Source organism: Montipora foliosa, chromosome 9, assembly GCF_036669935.1.
Source record: "Montipora foliosa isolate CH-2021 chromosome 9, ASM3666993v2, whole genome shotgun sequence".
NCBI classification, from domain to species: Eukaryota; Metazoa; Cnidaria; class Anthozoa; order Scleractinia; family Acroporidae; genus Montipora; species Montipora foliosa.
In genome coordinates, this window is record NC_090877.1 from 28,310,054 (window position 1) to 28,327,101 (window position 17,048).

Genomic DNA, 17,048 nt, shown 5'->3' on the forward strand with positions numbered 1-17,048 from the left:
CACCAGTTGAAAACAAGATGGAAATTAATTGGAGTTTTGACAAACAAAACAAAAATACTCAGTCCACGACTTTAAACAAGCTTATTTATAAGAATAAATCTTATACTGATCAACAAAGGATCTGTAATTTACTTAATACATACTTTATCAATGTTGGATGTGATTTGGCATCAAAATTGCCTATGCACAACACAAGTGGAGCCACCGCCTACATCCAAAAAAAACTTTCAAACTACTGTAGTTTCATGTTTCGTGGAATCCTAGTGCGTGAAGTCCATGACACCATTATTGGATGAAATATAAACAAAGCTACAGTTGGTATACCCAGAAGATGCATTAAACTAGCAAGTGCCTATATTTCTGGACCACTATCGAAAATTTTTAATCAATCTTTTCTTTAAGGGGTAGTACCTGACATTTTAAAAATGTCTAAAGTTACACCTGTAGATAAAGGTGGTGATACTAACGACCCAGCGAATTAGTGTCCACCGTGCACTGTTGGCTCAGTTGGTTGAGCACCGGGCTGCCATGCGGGAGGTCGTGAGTTTGACTCCGGCCGGACCAACACTAAGGGTCTTTAAATAACTGAGGAGAAAGTGCTGCCTAAATGTAATTACATCCGCAAATGGTTAGACTTTCAAGTCTTCTCGGATAAGGACGATAAGCCGGAGGTCCCGTCTCACAAATAACTTCCATGTTCATTAGTTCCCTGTGGGACGTTAAAGAACCTACACACAATTCGAGAAGTGTTGGGGATGAAGTTCCCGGTGTTGTGGCTGTCCTCTGTGTGTATATGGGTGGGTGGGTATAGATGATTAAACAAATAAATAACTAGCAAACAAACATTTCCACTTTATAAACAGCTTATTGGTTGTATAGAAAAACAAGCAATTTTAATTTCACATCAATTCGGTTTTCGAAAGGACCATTCAACTGCCCAAGCTATATTAGAAACAACTGACAATCTTGGGAAAGCAATTGACCAGAATCTCTACACCTGTGGAGTCTTTTTAGACTTCTCAAAAGCGTTTGATACAGTCAATCACCAAATTAGAAGCCTATGGAATAAGAGGGATTCCCCTGAAATGGTTTACAAACTACCTTATTGACAGGCAGCAATATGTTGCGTTAGGCAATACGGAGTCTACAAAACAATGATTTGTGGAATCCCACAAGGCATTTCACTTGGTCCATTACTATTTCTACTTGATATAAATGATTTGCCAAATTGTTCTAGCGAACTAACATTTAGGATTTTTTTGGCGACGATACTAATATCTTTGCATCTGGAAAAAATCTCAACTTCCTAAATCAATTAATGAATTCTGAACTTCGTAAAGTCAAGGAATGGTGCGACATAAACAAATTATCAATTAATTTTGAAAAACAAATTTTATGATCATAAAGTCGCCACAAAAGAGGAATGGTGTAGTTACATCCAACTTCCAATAGATAGTGATGGATCCTATTGTTCATTACAAAGGAAAGATCATATTAAATACCTTGGTGTTTTAATTGATGATGCACTAAACTGGAAATATCAAATTTCGTACATCAAGTCAAGAATCACGCGTAATACAGGGATTATATCAATCTTATGCATTACTTATTCTTGCAACAACTGTACCGCTCAAATGTAAGTTACCAGTCGCGTCGCGTTTCAGGCGCGACGCGAATGGTGTCGCGCGAGAGTCACTGAAGCAGAAATTTTTGGCATAAATTTAGGAGTAGCGAGTAATGGCAACTAAGCTACCTGCGACAGACGAGTCGCAGGCGATCTCAAATACCCCAGACAAACTTTCCCTTCTATCTGTAAATCGATTTTAGACAACGAAACGCAAAAGGAAATTTGAACGAAGATTGTGGTATTAAACTGGAAACGGCAATTGCATTGTCAATAAAATAATGACCTTGTGTCGCCAAAGAACATGTAGTAAAAACCTGATCTTATGCTGGTCTGTTGTTTGATATACAAACACGTAAGCTTACAGTATGCAAAAAGCCGTAAAGACGTTGTTGTACCGCCTGTGTGCTTCTTTGACTGTTAACTGTAACTTTTCGATAATTTCCGTCTTCACGTTTCACTTTTTCTGAGGCGCATTAAACTTTATTACCTCCGCAAGTTTTGTTTTAAATTAAACGATCGCGGACCTGACATTGCAGATCGTATGGAAACCAGGTTAATCTTGGCAAGCATCAGTGACGCCAGCCAAAATTCTCAGCAAGTTGTCGAGTAAATAAATAGCACAAAGTTTCCAATGAAGAATGAAGATTTGGTTGTATGTTTCACAAATTTTGTTGATCAATTGAAGGTTTTACTTTTCTTAATTTGTACAGGGTTTGAATCAAGCGTCAGTTCGTAAAAATTCGAAGATGGTGGCTGTCAAATTTACATGTAAAATTGTGATAAATATTTGCATGACCGCAAAACCATTGGAGTGTGTAATTTGCGTCTATCAACAAACTCGAACAGCAAGGGCTGGAGACACCACAGGCAAAGCGTACACGCATGAAAATAACAAACTCAAGGCTCGTTTACACAGAGCGATTTTATCGCGCGACAAGAGCTACGATCGATCTTCCTGCAGACCAAAAAACATGCATGCATGCTCTCAGATAAGGGACTTGTTGAAGGTCTCTGGGTTTTCTGGATTTAATTTGGTGTTCAGTTACTGTACATCGCTTTCTACAATTCTCCAAATAAATTTGCTGCGGTTCCCTGCGACTTTTATAACCTTAGCTAGCCTTAGCATACACAGTACTGACAATCTTTATTACAAAACAGCCTTATTACACAAATAACTACAGTGTACATGTAAGACTAATAATTTTCACCTATGATACGAGTATAAAATCCCTTTCAACAAAACTTACCCCAACCCTTTGCAAGGTCCCCAAAAACAATAATTCTATTTCCCAGTCACTTAGTCAGCCTTCAAGTCCCTTTTTCTCCTCCTAAGAAACTCATCAATGCAAGTGATACACTTGCGCCATTGCGCATCTTCCAGTGACTTTGCACAAGGATAAAGTTGTAAAACGTAACTCTTAACTACCCCTAACTTAACTGGATCTAAGCCCTGTTTCCCCCTGGTCCCTGAGCAGTTTCTATTAAACAGCTCCTGCGGTTGGAAAACTATCTGCAGTAACTTTTGGCGAAATTCCCTACACTACAACTTTTACTTTTTAATTTTAATGCCTCCCGTAAAAAGTTATCGACTTCCTCCCCCATGTCAGTGACATCCCCTAAACTACACGCACTTTGCCCACCCAAACTTACATCGAAAAAATCTTCCCCACCCATGCTTGTGTTCGAAAACCCGCCTGCCGCACCTCCCGACATTACTGAGTTTGAACTATCAGAATTCCTCCTCTTTAACGCCAATTTTAAAAACCTCCCCGAATTCTCCCATCCCTCATCCTTACTCGTGCTACTACCCATTTTACAATTACAATGGCAAACACAATCTCTACGTTCTTTTATGAAATCGGAAAAGAGTTTAAATAGCGCCTTAATGGTTTTCGATTAGAATATTTAGTTGTTCCTTGACACTAATGTCGGCTTCAAACTCAAGAAGATCGTCAATAAAAGGTTTCAAGACCATTTGGTGAACCTGGTGGAGTCAACGTCCACACTGATAATGGCAGAGAGGCTGGCACTGGGATCTTCTCAATGGCACAGGGATTTTCGTACTCGTAATTCTACAACAAAAATATAGATGGGAGTGAGAGAGAAAATGAGAATCATCAAAGTTTCAAGTCATTATTTTAGGATGTCATCCATCTGTGAGAAGCAAACACGGACAGTGGTTACAGTCAAGCTATGTCATGCGTGACTAGTTGTTTTGAAATTTGAACTGTGCTCACGAGATTCTGAATTCCCGTGGATATTTCCTTTCACATATCCAAAATAGTGAGCTATGAACTTTCGTTTTATTAAAATAAACGGTGTTTGAAAAGTGAAAAGGTGAACCGACAATGATCACTCTGAACTACTTACATATGTATGTTAGAACAAGTTTTCAAATTTATTTCGCGTTCTTCAGATGATCGGCAGTTCACTAAATCTTTTGATTAAAAGAATAAGAGATTTACCTCTTCTTCCTCAAAATTAGCGGCATCGGATGGCTCGCCGGAAGCAATCACCACACAGGCTTCCACAGGCTTTGGTGGGTTTGGCGGTTTTCCCGCTAGAATTCTTTTTATCCTGAAATGAAAAAGAAACATTGTTACGTAGAGCTAATTCCAAGGGAAGACCGTGAAGGCAACCAAACCATGCAATCATTTGAAAACATGATAAAAACATTGTTTTGGAAGCAAACGTTTCCCAGTTTGGCCATGCAGGAAGTATTCTTGAAACTAAATTAAAGTAATTCAGAGAGGGACGGCTATCTTTGAAAAGTAATTACCGTGTGAGATTACGTAAGAGAACAAGTGAAAATAAGTTTAAGTTGAATAATAATTCCACCCGGTTTTTGCACAGTATTTCGACTAGGATTAGGGATTCTCAGAGAGGTTGCGTAGTTACTGAGTTAGGATTTTTGAGTTATGATTTTCGAGTTAGGATTTTCGAGTTGGATTTTCGAGTTGGTCAGTGTAAACTGCAGACTGCAGATCAGGGATAAAATACAGACCAAGGTTATAATGTAACTGTTGAAAAAGCCCAAACCCGTTAAAAGTCAATATCTGTCTGTCTCCATTCTTTAGAATGAGTGCCATCAGAAAGTGAAATGTTTGTCGGAACTAAGCCACTTCAATGCTTTCAAGATTCTCTAGTCTCGTCACCAGGTCACTTTCGCTTGGAACCTGACTAGTACATGTAGAAGACATTGGCTGCTTCTTCAGATCTTGAACCTCGGCCTGAGTGAATTCAAGACTGGGTTGGATGTCATTGATCTTGACCAAAATGTCGTTGATACGCTTGTTTGTCGCTTCCATGTGCGCCCGAAACATTGCAGAAATGGTAGATTCTTGTGTTTTAAGCAATTCCCTTGCATGAGAAAGTGACACAAACTCAAGGTCATCTTCTTCAGCCACATTTTGTTGGGAGCGGGTTTTAGAACGTTTGCCGGCCATGATCACTGTAGGTCATTCCTTGTTTTAGTAACTATGCTGTAGGTCATTGTAGATCACTGTAGGTCATTATAGGTCTTTGTAGGTCATTATTGGTCATTTTAAATCATTGTAGGTCATTGTAGTAGATTATTGTATATCATTCTAGGTCATTGTAGGTCATTGTAGATCATTGTAGTAGCTCATTATTTTTAGATCGTTGTAGCTCATTGTAGATCATTCCTTGTTTTGGGAATATATGTTGCGCATGACAGACTAATTGCACAATGCAATGCAAAACATGCTGCACTTTTATCACAGGACTTTTTATGGGAGTGTAATTGATAATGACAACTTGTTGACAGCTTCTCATTAGAGATAAATTATTTATTCATAGAATCGTTTTTCCTTTATAACTTTGTCTGGAAGAAACCTTTTTTTCACGGAACTTTTTGCAATTAAAAGAACTCAATGAGATTTACCTGGGAATATTGAAAACTAAAATGTGGCAAAATTATCAATTTTGGGGTATACTGATACCTAAGAGTAAAGCAAGCAACAAAATCATTGCAAATTGAGATTGTCGATCGTTGAAACCTTGAACTTGAAGATCGAACTTTAAACCGTGGATGCACTAGGAACTGCTGACCTAAACGAAAATGGCTCACCAGTTTCCAGTCTGGTCTCTCACTTGTTATCCGAGATGGCAGCCGATGACTCTTCGAGAAAAATGAGCAGGACTCAGAGCTGACGCATCGAATTAACCCTCAGTGGAATGTGGAAAGATACTGGTCTTTATTGACAGGATTGAGTTCTTACTTGGGGTGTTTAATATTGCTTCTTGTTGCTTTTGGAATCACAGGCAGACAACCCTAAGGATGTGATCACGTTATTTTAAGACAGTTGTAACGGCTGATTCAACTAATGCGTCGTCACATACAATATTAATAGACAAGGCGTGCAACTTCCAAGACCGCTCATGGCCAAGTCCAGAATTTAGCCGAATTTCTCCCACTTCCAAAGGCGCTCGCCTCCCAACCTAGGTTGCGTAGGCTGAATGTGTTCTTTATATTTCATGAAAATAATCTCAGTATAAATGTCCTTTAAAAGACACTATCACTGTGGAAATCCGTTTCTTTTTAGGGGCGCTACAGTAGTTCAAAGTCGGCAAAAATCCCATACATTTACTTGAAATTTAGACGTGTTTGCCCCCACACCAAGATGGCACCAAAAACCGTGGAAGGGTCTATTTGACAAGATCTTGCAAGATTTATTTTAAGATCTTACTAGATTTTTATCAAGATCTTGTAAGATTAATTTTAAGATCTTACAAGATTTTTATTAAGATCTTTCAAGATCTTAGCAAGATGGATACTGATATTTTTTCAGATAAGATCTTGTAAGATTCTCTTGAGATCTTACAAGATCTTTATAAAGATCTTAGACTGTTGAATACTGATTTTTTCGCATAAGATCTTGTAAGACCCTCCTAATATCTTACAAGATTTTAAGGAGTATGTGAGTATGCATTAGTTAAATACATTACATAATGTCATGCCTAGAACATTGTACTGAATAGTTCCCAGTCTTGCGCTTAATCTGATGAAACAACATGGCATCCGAGAAAGATTGTTTTTCTGTCCTCAGTCAAGTGTGCCAAGCTCACTTTCATGGCCGCCTACTTAATAAGCCTCCTACTTTCAAATTGATTTACTGCCTGATCCTTTCAGTTTCTTGGGTGGACTCGTCTAATTAACAACACATTGTTGTATCAACATGCTTTGTCTTGTTTAGTCATAGTTGGAAACAATGTTATTTTTTGCAGGGAAAGAGCATCCCCTTTTTCAAGTGGAGAGCAGAAAACAGTATGTACACATGGTTGAAGAATACTTTTTGTGACGGTGATAAATAAAAGCTATGATTTAACTCCAAAGTTGTAAAATAATGTTGCTACCAGCATTGCTGGTATTAAATAAGAGCAGGTTTAGAGGAACACTGCTAGATATGTTGAAAAATTAGGCAAGTTGCTGCATGCATTTTTATGTCGTCAATTCCCAGTTCAACTGGGAATTGACGACATAAAAATGGCAACATTTCCAGTCTCATACTGTCAGCTATCCTTGCTTAAATTTTTCCTTCCAAATTTTGTTTAAAGGTATCAAGGAGTGTGGTGTAGAGGTGATTTTGATTCTTGTTGGGTGATCTACTTGACTAACTTGCCATTACTACTGTTTACTGGTGCACAGAAAAGTCATAAATCAAGATACAAAGAATAAATTGTTATTTACATGTAAGAGGGGCTTATTAAACCTTGCCTCTTTGGTTGTGACCCTTCAAAGCAGATATTTGATTCCATCTTGGAGGTTTCCAAGATTGAAATGGTCCATATTCAAAATCCTCGTAGAAACCTTAAAGTTTATTACTGTTACAAGGAACTGATAATACTTAGAGGTGTTAATTACTAGAATAAACAAACCAAAAAAAGTATCTCATCATTAATTTACACGTGATTTGGTTAAGGTGTTTTTAAAAGTTGTTTGCCTACAATGAGGTCAAGAAAATTACTTCCAGCTGTGCATAATTTAAAAATATAGTACTACTACTACTACTGCTGCTGCTACTACCACCTACTACTACCACCTGCTACCACTACCTACTACTACAATTGTACTACAGTACTGTGCAAAAAGAATGCAAACAAATTTCGCGCTTTTCACTACTTTTTGGTAAAATATAGTGAAATTTAGGGCAAAACGAATTTTCGTGCGAACTTCATCGAATTTTTGTTTCAGTCAAAGCGTAAATTTGAGGAACTTCTGCAAGGGATGCACAAATTTTCGAGGGAAATTTCGTTGCAACATAGCAAAATTTCGAGTGCTTATTGAAAGTTTGCAGTGAGCATTTGTCTTTTACTAACGTTCGAAAAAGGCCCCTCGAAGCCCTCATAAGAGACCACCCCAGGAATTTGCGAGAGCTGATTCATGGAAGCGACCAAAATTATAAACAATAGAGGGTGGTCACTTACGAGAGCTTTCAGCAAAAGTCTCTGGGATTTTAAAATTATTATTGAAGATTATGTTTGGGAATGCACCCATTAAAAACTGGAAACTTCTTTCTTTGTTTACTGGAATGGTTGCTTATGAGAGCTTTCAACTAGAGTTGAAGTGATATTTTTAATGGGGTTTAATTTTGGTGGTACATTCAATTCTTCGTGATTTTTTTCCTGCAGTTTTTTCAGCTGTAGCGTCGCCAGTTCAAGGGTTGCTACACTTGCGATTTTCATCGCATGCTGGCGACGCAACAAAATTTAAAAGAATCACATCACTGATGCGAGCAAAAATTAGTTTTCGTGTAGTGGCTTAAAACTTTCACATGCTCATTATTTATTACCCTCACACAATATCTCAATTTCTTGACTAACTTGTTGAATGAATAGTAACTGATTTTATTTTTTCTTTGCGTGATACTTGCGTGACTTGAAAACCAAGAATTGGGCCTTGGGTCAGGTAATCAAATCCGAAATGGCGTCCGTCAACAACGACAATTCAAATGCATTTCTTGACTTTACTGGTGCCTTTTGAGGTTAACACCACTGACTGGTCAGGACTTCGCAGGAGTGATAAGACAGCTTAATGCTTAATCATTTATCCAAGTGGACTTAAAGGACTTGTAAACATCGAAGTTAACTTTGAAGTGTGACTTCCTCTAATTGATCAAAACGATAAGGGCATTCAGGGCTCAAAGTTTATTATTGGCTTTGGGAGCACTTGTGCTACGAAGTGTATATTTCTAGGCGCACTGCCAAAATTTTAGGTGCACAGCAGAAAATGTTAGGAGCACAACTGAAAATACTAAGAGCACCTCTTCCAAAAGAAAAGCAGAACTTAGGACATTTTGACGTCATATTCAGTTTTTTGTATTTTATTTTTGTGCCGTGTTTGTTGTTTTAACTAGTAAGGCTGACTTACTTTTTGTTTGAAACAGCGATAAAATTCTTGTGGCTTCTAAATCAACTTGACTCCTCCATTTCAACAACAAAATAATTATTATTACACGTTATCATCATGTTAAAGTACATTTGAAATAACAGAAAAGTTTTCATCATGTATTTCCTTTTCAATGTACACTTGTAACCAAAGAAAATATACTTGAAAACCGGAATAGATACAGAACTTCATAATTGATAATGGACATGTACTTCAACGATTCCATCAAGTCACCAAGATCAGACTTTATGCAGTCGCAAATGGCAAATAATTTTTGCGTATTTGACATGGTTGTAGTAGGCCGCTATGTTTAGCGCATTCCTTTACAGTAATTCCACTGTTATTAAGTGAACCTACACAACATGAAGCGTGACGTGAGGATTTGGTCGTTAAGTAACCACCGCACATGCTTTCGATCCATGGTTGAGGTCTTTTTTCCCGCACTCATCAGCCCAGTGACCACAAAAGAAAAGATACCTCTGCTAGCAGGGAGCCGTTGACTAAGGATGAAGTGGATGAAGGCACGGGGAAAGCTTTACAGTATCTTCAGCGCTTAAATTCTTTCTCTGAATCCCACTCTAGCTACACGAATGTGTTTCACCCTGCTCTTTGAAATTTGTGTATTTTCTTTTCATGCTCGTTGGCTGATCCTCTTTTTAACTTTATCGCGGACTGATATAGTGATGCAGTATCATTCAAGGCAGATTTACTGGCTTTTGTAGAATGTGAAGGCTGGCTTTTTATAAGAAAATTATTGATTACAAGACATTGCAAGCGCGATGACTTAACTGGGATGTAACTGTAATACACGTTTTTAACAATTTCCTTACCTTGAAGAAAAGGGCTCATATTGTTGACTATCTATTGACCTTTCACTATCACAAACCTTTAACATGCGCAATAAGCATGTGCTTTATTCGTAGTCTTCATTTGCATGTGTCAGTGGAGTTTTAACAAAACAAGAGTATGGGATGGAATGAAACATCAATAGGAAAAATGGACCTTCACCAGCGTTGGGGGAATTTGTTGAGAAAACTGATGACAAATAAACACGCACCGATGAAATGAAAATAATGTAACTACCGTATATTAGTTAGGGCCAGATTTTGTTTTGTATATCTTTATATCTGTTGATTGATGTTTTTGTTTCGTGACATACCACTCGGAATACGCAAGTTACTGTAGTCAGGTGAGAAAGCAGAGAGGCGATTTAGTCGCACTGTACTTGAGCTTTTGAGGTGTGCGATTACAATATTTCGTTTAAGGTTCGTTTTGTTGAATTTTCGTTTCAGTATGTATGAACTCCAACCGAAATTTCCTGTGTTCAAACTTTCGTGCGGCTCCTCAGCTCAGCGAAATTTCTTTGAAATTTCGGGCGAAAAATCACACTTCCCCGAAATTTTGGCGAAAAATTTTGAGAGAACACTAACTGAATGTCATCGAAATTTGTTTGCATTTTTTTTTGCACAGTACTGTACCTACTACCACTACCACTACCACTACCACTACCACTACCACTACCACTACCACTACCACTACCACTACCACTACCACTACCACTACCACTACCACTACCACTACCACTGCCACTGCCACTGCCACTGCCACTGCCACTGCCACTGCCACTGCCACTGCCACTGCCACTACCACTACCACTGCCACTGCCACTGCCACTGCCACTACCACTATCACTATCACTATCACTACAGACTACTACCTCTACTATCACTACTACTAGACTTGTAATTTAACTTCTGGTCAAGAAATACACATCACTGTATTACCAGTAGTGTTTCTTTAAACTGGAAAAGGAAATGTTTCAAGTTATTTGCAAGGATACAGTACATTCAGAGATTAAGTGTATCGTTGCATTGATTGCATTTTTGTGACCGCTGTTGAAAGTACAGGACATGCATAAGAATTCACATTTATTTTTTAAAAAGGGAACGTACTTTGGAGGTGAGAAGTTCTCTTTTTGGGAAAAGGGGAGGTACATGTACTGAAAATCGAAGGACTTTTTTATTGTTGTCAGTTTACACCAGTAACTGTCTTATTGCACCTGAAAAGTTTGTTTGGGTTTTTAAGTGGAGGTTTTTTGCCATTACTACTATTTGACTCGTGAGTGGACAATTCTGAGTCACAGAACATTTCTACAATAATAATTGTCAATATCAGAACTGTTTGTTCTCACTTTGAGTGGGAAAAGTATATGAACATTGCTCTTGGTTCATTGTCTCAAAGACAGTTGCAAAATTGTCCCATGAGTAGGGATTTGTCTTTGCAATAAATGTGCTTTATCCATGATGGAATTGAAGGTTAGCTCCTATTATTGTTTGGGGCAATTTCTTTGATCATCATTTACATGTACTTGTACCAGTATTGTTAACAAGGCTGTGGGATGTGGATAATGGAATTACAAGGCAAGACAACAGATATGTTCTACTTCGGATTACAGCAGAAGGAGACATGGAATTGAGCAGTCAGTTTAATTTGGCATCGAGTATTTATGATTGGAAAAGTCATGTGGAGCTACTTGGAAATAGTCATTGGCAAAATTAAGAATCTTCAAAACAACCCTTCATGCAGAAATTTTGTTGTGATTGTTTCAGCTTTGGATTTTTTTGTATTCTTCAACTGACATGCTGTACATTGTTTACATGTGTGTCAAAGTTTTGGTGATGTGGCTACAAGTTCCTGTGGGCTCTTAACTTGCAACTTGCTGTCAAGAAAATTTAATCACACCAAGTTAATTACAATGGATGGAAGTGTGTGGGACAACCAAAAACATCACTCTTAATGCTTTTGAGGAGGATGTGCAAGAATTGTGATGGTGTTTCTGAAATGTGCAGTTTAGCAGACTGAGATGCATTTGTCATTTTTCTGGAATCTTCAAAATTGTTATAATACATCTATTTGAAAGCTCTGAGGAGAATTTGTATAACCCATCGACACCTCAAACGCCCTAGGACGCTCCCAGTTGACCAGTAAAATTGTCTGGCATTAGACAGAGTAATATCTGTCTCACTCCCAGGAGTCAAAGGGTTAATTAATAGTTGTTTTGCAATAATATTATTATTCCCCAGCAATGTGATCTGGTCTTGAACAGATACCATGTGGGCATATACACCTGTACAGACAACCTGGATTTTGAGCATCATCTATGTACCTTGTTACAGTGTTATACTCTTCTTTTAAAATCTTTTTGACAAACCTTTCAGGCAAGGTGAAGTGTTGGTACATGTACCTGCATCTAAAAAAAAAATTCACAATTTAAAAATTGCACAAAGAGTTAAGGGAATATGTACTGTACATCACATGATTTCTCCTTTCATGAACCTGTTATCCACAACCCAACTGCACTTCAGCTGAAGTGGTAGACTCTGCTTTTACTATGGTACATTACCTTTTTAAGAGCACCCTTTTTTTTTTCACTGTTTGTGTGGGTTAAAGATACATTTTTTATAGTATTTGTGACAAGTACTGTAGGTCTTTACAGAAGCTATGTGAAGTAATAATCTTCACAAGCAATAACATTGTGAATTCTCTGATGGACTATTTGCATCATTATACCACTGACCAATCTGCGGATGGACAAGGTTAATTAATTTTTTATGTGATGGATTGTCAGCACACTTTCACTTGAGGCTGAAGATCACTTCTGCACAGGTTGTTAAAATATCAGGCACAAATGATGGCCTTTCTTATTTGGAGGGTGTAACCTGCAGGTCACTGTTTCACCATAGCGGAAACAACCCAAAACTTTACTAATGCGAACATCAGGCCTAAAAATAATGTTTAAGCCTAAGGTTAGCATTTTTGTAAAGGTTTGGGTTGTTTCAGTCATAGTAAAACAATGACCTGCAATCCTAACCTGCAACCTGCACTTTACACCCTCCAGTACCACTTCTTATGATCACACTCACGGTCTGGAGAATCAAATTCCACAAAGGCATTCTGAAATTGGGAGCCAAAAGCCTAATGCATCAAATGCATACAGGTACAGATAATTTGGAAGCACAGAAAGTAGTGTCTAACAGAGGGAAATAAATTATTATTGTGTGTCCTGTAGTGTCTCACCTAGGTGGGAAGTTACTATTATCCAGTATGAAACAATTATTACATGTATCATTAAGCTTTCTCCCTAAGCTCTAATTTTCCATGTTATGACATAAGACTTTTAAAGTTACTGTAAGTTATTATTATTTTTGTTTATGATTACATGTATGATTGTACTGTTGTTAATTATGGGAGAAAATTTCTGTAAGAACAGCAATTACGAGTTACATGTTATATTCTTTTGACAGGCATAGGTACAGAGTGCAAATGCAAAACAATCCTTTTAAGAGGTTTTGTTGATTTGCTTAAGGTTTAATATTGTAAAAGAGCCAGGCACCTTTCAGTTAGCAATACACACAGAAACATTTTTGAGAAAGAAGGCTGGCAGACAGCTTTAGTGTCAACTATTACTACCGGTAGTTACAATGAAGCGTTATGTAAAACGTGAAAACTAAATGGGTCTTCTGGTGCTGTAAAGTAAAGTAACCATATTTAATGTCAAGAACCCTCAACAGTAATTCAACCGACAATCCAGAGGTTGATGGTGCACTTATTTTGCTCCCCCCTTCTCTGCCAGTGCTCTGTTTTAAGGGTAATTAAAGGTACTTAAGCTGCATTACTGAAAGGAAAGAAGTCTAAACGAGGATTTGAGATCCAGGGATGGAACTCGGGACCTCTTGCATCAAGGCCATGCACTAACAGACTGTGCCATCTTTTAGTGAACAGAAAAAGCGTATTGCAACTCTGGGATATTCTTATTTGATTTCATTAAAATATATAAGAACAAACTATGGTATGTGCTATAATAAGCACTACATACACGTTAAGAAAAGTGTTATTGTCACGGAAATAACTGGTGTACAGGCCTCCTTTAGATTAAAATCCTTGGTAGGGTGAAAGTATTTTGCAAAAAAAAAAATGACATGACCTACCCGATGTGTACAATGTACTACTGTATTGGCCGAGTCGGAAAATACCCAAATTTTGCATGAGCATTGTTTCCAGTTTCTCTTGGGACTTAACAATGGTTCCAAGGATCAAAAAAACAATTCTTATTCAAAATTTGGTTGGACAAACAAAGAGTAGTACACATGGTCATGAAAGGAAAAGACAATGTCTTCTGTTCATGCTTAATTAGTTGATTGACAACAGACGACAGAATGGCTATTCCAATCTTCAATATTACAGTAAAATTTTACCTTGAATTGCTTGAATTCACACCTCTTCAAGGTGTTTGAAAGATTCTGAAATGTGAAGTGGATGCCAGTATTCCTTTTTTCAGGGGGAGTGGGGATGGGAGACTTCTCTCTTTTCAGAGCCTTAGGCTAAAGAATTATGTTTAGAAAAATAATGGTTTACTTGTTTGATCCACAGGAAAGGTGAAGGAGTTAAATTGTTTTGTTGTATGTAATACACGTCAAGTGTATAAGAGTGTAAAGAAATTGGATTCTCTCTTAATTTATCCATATTCATTGTTCCTTTTAACTCTATTCACAAAGAGTGCTTTTCAAGATTACCAAGTTTCAAAATCCCAGAAGTTGAGCAAGGTAATAATATTACATCATGCTTAGTGTTTCAAACTACATATTTTGGCTTACAAAGAGCAATTCTCTGTCGTTATGTTACGCAGACTTGCAGGTTGGTTGAGAATTTACTTTAACCCATTGACTCCCAGGGGTTCCCCATTGACGAGTAAAATCGTCTGGCGTTAGACAGAGTAAAATACTAAGTGAGGCCGGTTTGGACGTCAAAGGGTTAAAGGGGATAAGAATCCCACCCAACTTTAATACATGTATTCCAGACCCCTCTTTTGACAGAGGTTATTAATATGGGAGCTGCCGGGGACCAGAGCTCACCTGTCTATAAAAGGAATTTGGAATAGTTATAACTGAAAACAATTTGGCTACCTTTTATATAGTTTCCATTAACCTAGACTTAAGGTGGCTGAAACCAGTTTCAGCAGTTTGAACGGAATGTCTTGTTGGAAGGATTTACTCTACAAGAATGGTACCAAATAAAACAGCAACCATGGTCACCATGGCAACAAAGGAGTCATGTAAAAATGCCCAAAATTTTCACTTTAAATGCTTACAACTTGGTTATCCCCAGTTTTCATTTCTGAAAAGTAATTAGTAGGCTCAGATAAAACTCTGCAAAGTTCCAAAAAATTCACCGCAGCAAATTCAGAACCACCTTAAAATGTTCCTTTTGTTTAAGGAAGCTATGAATCCACTCCAGAGAATTTTTTAACTTTGCAGAGAGTTTTATCTGTGGCTGTAATCAATTTCCAAAAACAAAAATTATGGGTTTGTTTTGAGATAATATAAGCCTTTAAAAGACAAAATATGAAGCATAAGCATTTTAGATGGCTTCCTTGTTGCCATGGTGAGTTATCAGGTCACATCAGTGAATCAGTGAGTGCATCTTGTTAAGCCAATAATTTTATTGTTGTTTCATATGGTGCTATATCTTCGCTGTTACATGGAACAGTTGGCTAAATTCAGTCCTTCAAAATAGTACAGTTTGATGAGGTTTGAGCTTCCTTAAAAAGTTTAAACCTCCTCTGACATCATTGTTTACCGTAGAAATCTACACCTTTTAAGTTCCTGTAAAATGGTGATTTCCAAGGCTTCTTGGGAAAAGGAGGAATACAAAAATATCCTATTTCATTCCTGAGGTTAACTACAAAATTAACATCCCTGGGAATTTGGAAGTGATGCCATTCAAACTTGTTACCTATCATGCCCTGCCTCATGTGTTGTTTTACTACTTGAAGTTATTATGAGAAAACAAAAGGCAATAGGAGTATCATTTTAGTAAAAACATGATGACCTCCCTTGAAACACCTGAGTACAAATAATGGAGATATCTTGTTTATAGGGAAAGGGAAAGAGCAGACTGAGGGTGTGATTTCAATAATATTATTGATACCCTTTGCAATACATCACTTTCAAATAGCACAAATACTACAGACTACAGAAAATCTTATCAGTTCTAGATGCACAAACTCATTTTATTATTAATCTGTGCCCTCCCTCAAACCAAAGGCTGGAACAGAGATCTGCTATGGTGTTGAAGTATACAAAATTAGACTAAGTAAAACCTTGAGAATTCTGTGTTCAGTTAGATGACTGAACAAAGCATGTTTCTTTCTGAAACAAGACAGCTGGTGTTTTGCAGTTTAGTCAATTCTTTAACCGGTTTGTCCTTGTATTTTTGCTGTATTGAAGGAATGATGCATTAAAATAGCATCATTTGGGATATATTTTGAGCCTTGCCTCCCTGCTAGATCACTGACTTGGCAAATGCAGATGCATCAGAAGAGGACAAGCTCAAGGCTATGATGAAGCAGTCTGGAGAGGACTGGGACCCTTCACAGTAAGTATAGTTATGTTTAAGCTGCAGCAGGGCATCTTCAAGTGTCATCATTTTGGTTGTAGGCATAAAAAGCCTCTCCTACAGTAGGTTTGCATGGGCAGGACCAATTCAGGTACCGGTATATTGGTTCAAATAGAGGCCTGTGTTACATGTACTGTTGTGCAATTAAATCAAAAGACTAGCTCATTACTTGCTACCCATGCGTGGTTGTGTTCAGTGCCACTGCTGTGGTTTGTGGTGAAAAGAAGTGATTAAGTGCCAACTGTTGCAACTCAAATAGATTTTCCAATTGGAGGAGAGCGTGTCATGGATCAAAACTCAACAACTCCCTTGGGCGAACTTTTGACTCGCATGTGATCAGGTCATGCACCTTTGAAACAGAGGCAAATTCTGTGTAAAAATCTGTGTATTCTATTTTGAGTTGGGATGTATAACAAAACAATGACTGGCTCCATGGGAAACAGTGAGTTTTGTTTCCCCTCAACCCTCATGTTGCCCTCAGCTTCGCCTCAAGGAACAATACAGAGTTTAAGATCTATGACGCGACAGTAACAAAAACATCATTTAAAATTGCAAGTT

The 17,048-nt window shown here is 37.7% G+C and overlaps 1 protein-coding gene across 1 annotated transcript in view; it reads left to right on the forward strand.

Moving 5' to 3' along the window:
• The window catches only part of LOC137972049 (E3 ubiquitin-protein ligase RBBP6-like), a 63,719-nt gene that overhangs the window by 7,797 nt on the left and 38,874 nt on the right, over window positions 1-17,048 (forward strand). The window contains exons 3-5 of the mRNA XM_068818856.1: window positions 6,875-6,914; window positions 14,591-14,638; window positions 16,381-16,469. Coding sequence (XP_068674957.1) covers window positions 6,875-6,914; window positions 14,591-14,638; window positions 16,381-16,469 — 177 coding nt within the window. The remainder of the gene's footprint in view (window positions 1-6,874; window positions 6,915-14,590; window positions 14,639-16,380; window positions 16,470-17,048) is intronic.